This window comes from Bidens hawaiensis, unplaced genomic scaffold (assembly GCF_021521415.1).
Source record: "Bidens hawaiensis isolate Kalapana, Puna unplaced genomic scaffold, B.hawaiensis_p1.1 tig00014352_1, whole genome shotgun sequence".
NCBI lineage: Eukaryota > Viridiplantae > Streptophyta > Magnoliopsida > Asterales > Asteraceae > Bidens > Bidens hawaiensis.
In genome coordinates this window covers 453,871-465,022 of record NW_027492240.1, presented here as the reverse complement: position 1 = coordinate 465,022, position 11,152 = coordinate 453,871, and the positions used below count along the sequence as shown (strand labels likewise).

At 33.8% G+C, this 11,152-nt stretch overlaps 1 protein-coding gene across 5 annotated transcripts; it reads right to left on the bottom strand.

Annotated features, from left to right (window-relative positions):
• Positions 1 to 4,198: 4,198 nt before the first annotated feature.
• On the bottom strand, positions 4,199 to 8,159 carry LOC143546457 (SWR1 complex subunit 6-like). 5 transcript variants are annotated; one of them, XM_077038120.1, is made up of 6 exons: positions 8,101 to 8,143; positions 8,039 to 8,054; positions 6,664 to 6,825; positions 6,473 to 6,578; positions 4,482 to 4,588; positions 4,199 to 4,402 (listed from the first exon to the last, which is right to left on the bottom strand). In XM_077038120.1, the coding sequence occupies exons 3-6, from the start codon at positions 6,757 to 6,759 to the stop codon at positions 4,199 to 4,201; spliced, it is 513 nt and encodes a 170-aa protein (XP_076894235.1). In that variant the 5' UTR covers positions 6,760 to 6,825; positions 8,039 to 8,054; positions 8,101 to 8,143. The 5 variants fall into 5 exon arrangements, with proteins under 5 accessions (XP_076894235.1, XP_076894237.1, XP_076894236.1 ...); XM_077038122.1 differs by having other exon boundaries at positions 6,664 to 6,823; positions 8,037 to 8,159; XM_077038121.1 differs by having other exon boundaries at positions 6,664 to 6,823; positions 8,011 to 8,152.
• Between the last annotated feature and the right edge of the window lie 2,993 nt (positions 8,160 to 11,152).

Genomic DNA, 11,152 nt, shown 5'->3' with positions numbered 1-11,152 from the left:
GAGATATTAGACCATCTGCTGGATGCGTCTATTAAGACCATGAAGTATCTAAATGGTCCACATGGTGGATGAATTGGTCCACATATGTCACCTTGAATTCTTTCAAGAAACATTGGTGTTTCTTTATCGACTTTTAATGGCGAAGGCCTTGTAATTAATTTTCCAAGAGAACAAGATGTACATTGAGGCATTTTATCTATTTTATGGATCTTTTGACCTTTCAGTGGATGCCCATGAGTATTTTCAATGATCCTTTTCATCATTGTGGATCCTGGATGGCCTAATCTGTCATGCCATAAGTTTATGATACCAGAATCGCAACAATTTTCTTTGACTGCCATATGTGCTTGAGGCACATTTATATATGTATAATGCAAACCAGAATGGAGCATTGGCAATTTTTCCAATATTTGATCTTTGCTTATGATATGCAAATATTTTTCATTACTAACAGTCCTTGACTGAGTATCATATCCATTATGATATATGTTTCTGAAACTCAACAAATTTCTTGTTGATTTTGGGGAAAATAAAGCATTTTCTATTTTGAGCTTTGTACCATTTGGTAATGCTAAATTAGCTTTTCCCACTCCTTCTATCAAGTTTGTAGGACCTGATATTGTATTGATGATCCCTTTTGTTGGTTTCAGTTTATAAAAATATTTTTTAGATCTAAGTATAGTATGCGTGGCTCCACTATCCGCTATTCATATATCTTCTTCATTTGTTTGATCTTGTGCTCCGGTGATTTTCATTTTAAATCTTGAAAAATATTAAGAAAAAAAATAAGTGTATGACGAAGACATATGATATTTTAATAAGAACTTTAATTGAAACACAAGTAGTACATGAAAGAGAAACTACATAATTAAAGATAATGAGAACACACTTAATAATTGCATCTAATTATAGTAGTCAAGCAACTTTGTTTCAAAGTTCCATCCCAAAGTCTTCAATGCTCAGCTCAGCATTGATATTATTAAAGTTATCAACATGGTTCACTTCTTTCTCTTTTCCTTTTAGAGAGGCTTGGTACAGTTCACACAGATGTGGAGCTGTGTGACAAGTCTTTGCCCAGTGGTTTGTACTTCCACATCTAAAACATGAAGTGCCATTGTTTTCGGACCTACCAGCTTCATTCCATTTATTTTGGTGGTTGGAATTGGTATTGTGTGGGACATGATAATTATTGGCTCTCTGGTTACGACCACGACCACGGCCACGACCACGACCGTAAGAGTTATTGTTCCATTTGAATGGATGCTTACGATCATTAAAATGCCTTTTGTCAAAATGACCACGTCCACGTCCACGTCCTCGTCCTCGACTTTGTTCCCATTTATGATCAGAATTTTTATGAGAACTTTTGTGAGCAACATGTGCTTCTGGTATTGCTAATGAACCCGTGGGACGAGATTGATGGTTTTTCATCAATAATTCATTATTTTTCTCGGCTACAAGGAGTAATGCATTTAGATATGAGTATCTCTTAAAATTCTGCAAACGATAATGTGTTTGCAAGTTTATATTTGATGCATGAAACGTGGAGAAAGTTTTCTCTAACTTTTCTTCCTCAGTTACGGGATACCCACAAAATTCTAGCTTTGAACAAATTCGGTATAAAGCAGAGGTGTAATCATTTACCCTCTTAAAATCTTGGAACCTAAGACTGTTCCATTCATCTCTAGAAGTAGGAAGTAAAACTTCCTTTAGATGACCGAATCTGCTTTTGAAATCTTCCCATATCATATATGGGTTATCATAATTAAAATACTCATGCTGTAGTAATTCATCAATATGTTTATGGATGAAAACATCAGCTCTTGCTTTATCCTGGTCAGAGCAATCATTGTATTCTTGGATTGCGTCTAACACATCCATAGATTTTAAATGTCTTTTGACATTTGCTGTCCAAGACATATAATTTTCTCCAGAAATGTTGAGTGTTGGGAATTCGAGTTTTGCTATATTTGACATTTTGTTGCTAAACATAATAGAGCAAATAATAAGATAAATATTAGAATCCATATATATCAATCAACAATGAGATACAATACATTGGTAGAGCTATAAACATATAAAAGAAAAAGAAAATGCCGAAATCTTCAGATGGGAGATTAAAAATTAGAATGAGAAGTAGTATAAGCATTATAGTGACCAACATTAAAACCGGGTGAATCATTTTGAGAATTTTATCTTGGATAAATTTAATAAGAAGAATGTTTGTTGTAAATGAAATGGGGTTAATGATTGGTTATTTATAGTGGAAGTTTATAACCCATTTATAACGGTTATATTACCGTTTATAACGGTAATATTACTGTTTGTGTGTGTGTATATATATAATATATAATATTAATTATTTTAAAGTAAGATAATAAATAAGATATTAAATACAGTTTATTTTATAAAATGTATATAATTAGTATGCACAATAATAAGAATAGAATTGTTAGTGTAAATAAATCTAACTTCTAAAATAGTTATCAAATTTTAATAACAATGTTTATACACATTATTGCTATTACTCAGTATATTAGTTAGTATATGTATATGCATAGATATATATCTAATGTACATAATTAAAGAAGTGTTTATGATGCTTATGTAGATACCTTTGTGTCTATTACCTTTCTTGGTTAGGATACAAGCGGCTCGTGCTGATAACGTGTTATAATATTAGCTCTAATTATAACAAGATTATTGAAATGATAATTGATCTTTATTATATCTAAGAGACAAGAGAGTGAAGAAATATATGTGAATTGTTAATTCTACCGGGGGGTAGTTCACTTCGTTACAAATACATTCTATTTATAAGGCAAAAACTACTGTGCAAAAAGTAAATTACCGACAATCTAAACTATTGATGAACATTTCAATAGTTTGACAATTGTGAATAAAACGTGTGAATAAAGATGTTTGACAATTGTGTCATCCACCATTCACCAATAATTCATGTTCGTGTGAACAAAGGTGTTTGACAATTGTGTCATCCACCATTCACCAATAATTCATAACACAATATAAATTATTAGGAAAATTAATTTTACTAATCCAAGTTATTATCTATTTGTTGATAATATTCTATACTTAGTAATGTGACTAATGGCATTTTTAACTTTCATTTTCGATATCAAGTGTAATCACAGTCTAACGTAGGAATAAATTTGTATCTCCATTTTTTTCAAAACAAATTGTAACAGTCTAATTGGGATAAAACTACCAAATTATTCAATATACAAGTGGGTGACACATATTTGAGTCGTGTTATAAAACAAATGGCTAAACCTTTTATCGGTAAAGATCGAAATTTCATCTTCTGAATAGATTAACTGAATGAGCATTACTGGAGATTATTTCTCAACGATTTGTATATGAGCCTCTTCTAATAGAGCTTCGACTTAACTTTTTTTTTTATTGATGGCTTTATGTTTATTTAGTATTTTTCTTTTTACAAGCCCATGCACAAGTTATACAATCAAACAAATGTTCTCATATGATTCTGTACATTAACACACATATTTGTGTAGTATAATTACAAATGAATTATGTTCACCACCTACAAACACAAACAATCGAATGCCAAAAGATAACTGTCACTTTATGAATTATGTTCACCACCTACAAACTCTTTCAGACCAAGACGATCATGAATGTGATAACCATGACAGAACCAGTCAAAATAGTCTTATCTACATCTATACTTATATTCGAAGGACAAATGTTCCTTTGACCATTTCTCTTAAAATTAAGAGTTCAACAACTCTTATAGCACATACGGTCCTATACAGGTTTCGCAGAGCGGGTTCACGGTTTGAGCCCGTACACTGCTCACCCCTACCCTCCGTCCCTCCCTACACACATACACACATATAGGGACAGTCACAGAGTCATGAGAAACAAACTTTTCATGAGAATACCAAATAACTCCATACTATACATACAATATATCATACTATACATTAAATAATATACTACTACATACATATAGTATGAAGTTTTTTATTTGTCTCACAAAGGAGAGTTTTCTCGGTCCGTACTAAAAATGACTCTCTTGACCCCTCTCCACGATCAAGTTAAACATCAACTAACAACATCATCATGTACTGATATTTTGGGAAATTAATAGATGAAAATGTTCAGTAACAAGATGGGAAGTCAACACAGATGATATTGATATTTTGTGAAATTTGTTTTAGGCAACAAACTTGAGACAGCGCGTGTCGTTATGAATAGTCTGGCAGCGGACAGCACAGAAACGCATCCCACACCTTACGCACGTGTATTTTGCAGAGAAACCGCAAACAGTGCAGAAATGGCGACGGCAGGTGGAGCTTGGAGGCCCAACTGCTGCTCTCAGATATGATGGTACGTGTGGCGGCAATGATTCCAGGTTTGCCTGTTTCATATGTTGTAATCAGTTTTTGAAATTTTTGAAATTAAACCAAACAAACAACAAAGATAATCATCTCACTCACATCTTGCAAGAGTTCGAGGAATGTTCGCGGGGCTTTCTTTGCTGTCTCGAGTGCTTTGGCCTGCCGAGTTTTACGTTTGCTACCTTTCGATTGCTTCTTATGAAACACTGCAATGCATTTTTGGTGCAAGTAAAACATGTAAATTTGGGAAAGTAGAATTATAAAGGGGGTAAGCTATAACTGTTTAAAGTTACTAGGATTTTTATTTATAAAGCATCATGTATATACCCATTTGGAGTGCGAACGAGCCGAGCCGCTCACAAGCTACTCGAGATCGGCTAGTGAAAAAGCTCGATCAAGCCGAGCATGAGCCAGAGCTCGAGCCTAAAAATAAGCTCGCTAAATAAACAGACCCAAGCCCGAGCTTCACTTATCGAGCTTGAGCCTATATATTTATCTTGAAATAAATATAAATATATTATATAGTTATTAACTAATATATATAATGTTATAAAAATAACTAAATAATATATATTATTTTATATACAAATTAATTAATAAACAATAAACAAACCGAGCCCAAGCCGAGCTCAAGATTGAAAATCTATTCACGAGCTGAGCTGGAGTTTTAAAAATAGAGACTGAAACAAGCCGTGCTCGCGTTCGAACTCTGTGTAAGTTAAAGTAGCCGAGCCTGATTGTTTGCACCCCTAATACCCATCGGTATAAATAGAGAAATTATGTTTATAGAATTATCACTAGAATAAACACAAACCATCTATACAAGTATCTCAGATATCATACTACTTCAGTTTTAAGAAAAGAACCAGCTATGATTAAAGATGGCAATTGGGATGCAAACAAGACGACCCGCTTGCGAACTACTCGAGATCGTATTGATAAAAATCTCATAACGAACCGGGCCTTATCGAGCTTGATCTGAGCCCGAGCATCTAATAAAACTCATTCACTTATGGAGTCCGACTCGAGCCTTGTATGAAAAGTATGTTTAGGCTCGTCCAGTCTTATATATGCAAATTTAAGTTTCAACTCTTTCACACTGCACAACTGAGCTCGATCAGAGCCTTGGCTCGTTTAAGGATTTTCTCAATATATTAGGCTTGTAAGCGAACCAAACGTTCATGAACTGTTCAGTTGGAAAGTTCATTCATGTTCGTTTATTTAATAAATGACCGAACATGAACAAAAAACTTTTGTTCAACTAATTAAACGAACAAACACACGTTTTCCTCGTTCATTTATGTTCATGAACGTCCATTTATGTTTGTTCGTTTATGTTGTGCTCATTTATGTTCATTTAAATTGTTTTAAGTACGTAAGTAATTATACTTATATAAATATAAACATAAACAGGGCTTTTAAACTACATGTAAACAGTATACATACTTGGTTATGTACTTATATTTGGTCAATTATGTTCATGTGGGTTCGTTTATGTTTGTTCTATTATGTTCATTAAAATTTGTTTTTGTTCACTTGTATTTGTTTACGTTCGTGAACTATCCATTTAGATTTTAAAGAAATGAACACGAACACACTGTCTTCTTGGTGAACGAACATGAACACGAAAGTTTGTTCGATTATATGTTCGTTTTCGTTTTTTGGTTAAAGTTAAAAGAACATACATGAACACGTCGGAGTTCGGTTCATTTACACCGAAAAAATGTATATATATAATTTAAAATGTATATAAATAAACGAGCCGAGCTCGAAATCTCATAAGTCAAAACGAGCTGGGCTCGACTCGTTTACAAACCTAATGGCAAACAAGTTCACATCCATACTCGAGTTTTATAAAACAGCATGTGTCTATGGTGCATTTTACAAAATGAATACTTATCCTTTCTTGTACACACCAAATTTCATTTTTGAAAGAGTCAATTCAATTTATTAAAATTGGAAGCATTTCAAGTCAAAATCTCTTTATTATAAAGTTGCCCTATTTATGAAGCAATAAAAAGTAGCAAACCCTAACCCATTAGTATATAATAAAAGCATATATGAAATGAAATGGGAGTAAAATGACGGACCCTGATCATCGTCTTCATCAAGGGAGGCATCCTCATTATCGTTAGGTTCAACTACTTCAGCTCCAGGATTGTCATTCTCGAGCGCTTCAAGTCGAGCTAGAATGGCCTATTGTAATGTAAACATAAACAGACTGACTGTTAATTTAAATAAACAAACAAACTGACATTAAGATAGAAAGAAATCAAATGACCTGAGTTCGATTATCGTTGCTGGCAAGTGCCGCTGCCATTTTGGGCGCAACTTTACGAGCTCGAGTAGACATGCGCCGGAGTGAGTCGTCATCCATTGCCGATCAAATCTCACCGTACACTGGATCTGTTCCTGATTGCAATTCGCCCAAATTGTAACCTCTGTACCAAAATTCACATTCTAGATGTTAACCTCTCTTTTAAAACAAAACTAGTTTTGTAATCTGATTCATTAACGTACATCCGCTTGGTATCGGTTAAGTTAGTCACCATACCAACACTAAATTGAAAAACTTAATATCTCAACGCAAAAAACAGTAGTGACGCTCGTATCTCTAATAATAAAAAAACAACATATTAAAAAATATAAAAACAAATACAATACTGGCAACACTTCTTTTAAATTTGTTCGGTATCATGTATTATACCTAAAATCCTCATAATTAACATGTATAAAACCTAAAATCCTCAAAATTAACATGCATTATAACTAAAATCCTCATAACTAACATGAATTATAACTAAAATCCCCAAAATTAACATGTATAATACCTAAATCCTCATAACTAACATGTATTATAGCTAAAATCCTCATAATAAACATGCATTATACCTAAAATCCTGAAAATTAATATCTATTATACCTAAAATCTTCATAATAAACATGCATTATACCTAAAATCTTCATAATTAACATGTATTATACCTAAAATCTTCATAGTTAACATGTATTATAACCTAAAATCCCCAAAATTTGGACTTACCGGTGACCGGAACTAAGCAGCAGCTGTTGTCGTCGGAATTAAGCGGCATCCGGTGGTGGTTGGATTTGGTGTTCTGTGGTGGTTTGTAGGTACTTCCTAGAACTCGGACTCTAGTTTTGTGCTCTATTTTAGAAACTGAGTTTGGCTTATGAGTTGTTTTTTAAACTCGGGTTTGGCTCGTCTCAGCTTGTTATTAATTAAGTAATATATTTTTAATTAATTTTTATATTTTATTGAAATTTTTTAATGAGCCTAAGCTCAGCTTGAGTTCATGTAGTCCTTAAACGAGCCAAAGCTCGGCTTGAGCTTGGCTGTGCAGTGTGAAATTACTACATAGAAGTTAGGGTACAAAAGGGCTGAGCTACTCAGAGTTCGGATTGATAAAAATCCTCAAAACGAGGTGATGGTGGTTCGGATTGAACAATATTATAACTAAAATTCCCAAAACTAACATGTATTATACCTAAAATCCTCATAATTAACATCTATCATAACTAAAATCCTCATAACTAATATGTATTATACCTAAATTAACAAAAATGAACATGTATTATAACAAAAACCCCTAAAATAAACATTTATTACCTAAAATCCCCAAAAACTGGACTTACAGGTGACCGGAATTAAGCAGCAGCGGTTTTCGTCGGAATTAAGTGGCGTCCGGCGGTGGTTTGCGGTGGTTGGATTTGGTGTTCGGTGGTGGTTCGTAGGTAGTAGTAAGTAGTGATGGCCGGTGATCTAAAGGTTTAAAACATGTGTCGTCCTTGTAGTTTTGACACTCGCTTTTGAAAAACTCGACCGAGCCCGAGCTTGATTTGTTTTGATTTACGAGAGCTTGGACTATAGTTTCGAGTTTTTTTTTAAATTTGAGTTCGGCGTGAGTTGTTTTTTCAACGTCGGGCTCGCCTCGTTATTAATTAATTGATTTTTATATATGTTTTTAATTATTTTTTTTATATTTTTTGTAAAAAAAATTTTAACGAGCCTAAGCTTGAGTTGAGATTTTGTAGTAAATTAAACAAGCGAAATCATAGCTCGAGCTTGGCTGTGCAGTGTGGAATTTCTACATAGAAGTTAGGGGTGCAAAAGGGTTGAGTTGCTCGTGAGCTACTCGAGCTCGGATCGATAAAAATCTTCAAATTTGAGCTCGGCTTGTTATTAATTAATTAGGTAATATATGTTTTTAATTACTTTTTATATTTTTTATAATTTTGTAACAAGCCTAAACTCGGCTCGAATTCATGTCGTCCTTAAACGAGCCAAAGCTCGACTTGAGTTTGGTTGTGCATTGTGAAATAAATACATAGAAGTTAGGGGTGCAAAAGAGTTGAGTTGCTCACGAGCTACTCGAGTTTGGATTGATAAAAATCCTCAAAACGAGGTGATGCTGGTTCGTCCCGCAAAATGAACAATATTGTGGTGTGACGGTAGTTGAGTTGTCATATGAGAGGAGCCATGCTGAGGTTGGGCTATATAAGCAGCCTAAGTGACCGATGAACTATTGATATATTGCAAGAAGATTCAATTTTCAAAGGATTAACGTGCTTCTTCTATAGCTTTCACGACCCCATTAAAATCAAATCTCATTCGCTTCCCAAATTTTCTCACCCCTTCATGATCATGATTACGGGTGTGTGTGGTGCGGTTTTTTGTTAAAACCGAATCGAAAACCCAAACTTCGGTTTTTGGAGTATTTGAAACCGTTCGGTTTTGGTTTTGTTTTTTGTTTTTCATTTTGGTTTTAGGTTCGGTTTCGGGTTTTTCGGTTTTTACCATTTGATCGTGAAAATTTTAGGTCAAAAGAAAAGTTTCCAAAAAATAATTAATTTAGGTATATATAGTTTTGTTAATTGTAAAATAATAGACTATTAAACATTTTACCAAAAATATTTGAGTTACATGTTTATTAAATTCTTATTAATTACTTACTATAAATATAAAATAACAATAATTTATGAATTCGGTTCGGTTTTTTCGGTTTTTATTATATGCAAACCCAAAACCGAACCGTTAGTTCGGTTTTCACAAAAACATAAAAATTAAACCGTCTGTTTTTGTTTCGGTTCGGTTTTTTAGGTTTGAATTTTTCGGTTTTTCGGTTTCGGATTAGATTTTTTGGTTTCTTGCACACCTCTACTTCCTCTTTACTTGAATCTATCATCTCTAATGTAGTGTAGTTCCAAATGAGCATGTATAGGTACTTGATATAGACTATATGTAGCATGTCACCTTCATCAATATCATACACAAATTTGCCATAGGAGGAAATGGCCTTGAATCTTTTAGACCTTAGTAAAAATATAGGAACCATTCAATCATTTCAAAGTATATTGTCTTTAAAATGGACTTGTTTTATATATATAAAAAAGAGTTCAGATCTTCAATTTTGTTTAGAAAGTTTAAACAATCTTTGGGTTGGTATATGATAACCGACTTTGCTGAATCTGCTAATAACTTCCTAGCCTTTACTATCGTAAACGAGTGTGATCTCTCGGCTTTGTTACCATCACAAACGAATGTATGTTCTTGAACAACAACCGTACAACATGGTACAAAACCCTTATAAATAGAGTCCAATTTTGGTACATATGTAAACATGTAATGTAAGCTGAGGGGAGGCCTTGAGGGTGGGCAATGTGGGCGTCCGGCCAGGGCACGCTCTTTTCAGAGGCATGGAAAATTTAAAAATTCTGATAATATATATAATTTTATAATACGTGAACACTCTATAGTCTATTTGATATGTCAATAACTCATTCTAATATCATTATTTTACTATTTGTTATGTTTATCACTATTACTTATAACTTTAATCATTGTTCAAAAAAGATAATTTACATTATTTTGTTTAAGTAGGATTAAATGGCATAATTTTTGGGCTCGCCCGGGGTACATGAATTTTCAGGGCCGGCCCTGGTAAGCTCTTAAAGGCGATCTAACTTGCAAAATGATACTCAAACCACTTCTTCACACTACAATGATGACATCCCATATAAGTACATTTTCGTGCAAAAAAAAGAAATTGGGAGAGTGTGTGGTGGTTGTTGTAGGGTTATTCCATCCTTATTGATATTGACACAAAAATAGTAACATGGGTCATCAAAGCCACTAGAAAATTAGTAACATTAGTCACCCATGGCACACAAAAAAAATGTTTGTAAAAATAATTAATTGCCGGAAATTGGGGTCTTCCGACACGTCAAGTCACACATGTGGCAACACATACTCCTCCTCACTTGTCCACTTCTCCACTTGTCGAGGTTCTTTTGGTCGGCCTTCACTTGGTTTTTCTTGTGTTTACGTTTGAAGGAGGTCGGTTGTGTTTGATTAAACAATTCGGGTAATTGTTAGGTTTTGGGATGATATAATTAGCATGTCGGTGATTAGTTAGGGTTTTGTGAGGTTGGCATTAATTATCGATCGATACACAACCTCGTTGGTTTGTTAGTTGTAAAAGTTGGATCGACCGACAGAAGGTTAGGCGACAACGGGTTCCTCTGATTATGCATGTTCATGTTTGGATTCATAGAAATTTAGATATTAAAAGATAGAGACATAATGGTTTGGTATTAGGTTAATAGGGTGTTTTACATATATCCATTTTTTTTGAACGATTTTAGTTTGGATTACTGAAGGGCCACTATATCGATTGCCCGAGTATTGCAGCAGAAGGAAACCCACCATAGTGATGTGGATTTTTATCCGTAAATAATATTTGAAATTATTA

Coding starts and splice junctions, on each gene's coding strand:
- LOC143546457 (XM_077038122.1), bottom strand. CDS start 6,759: ATGGATGACGACTCACTCCGGCGCATGTCTACTCGAGCTCGTAAAGTT. Junction 6,579..6,663: donor GCAACGATAATCGAACTCAG/GTCATTTGATTT, acceptor ACATTACAATAG/GCCATTCTAGCTCGACTTGA. Junction 4,403..4,481: donor TCCTCGAACTCTTGCAAGAT/GTGAGTGAGATG, acceptor CATATGAAACAG/GCAAACCTGGAATCATTGCC.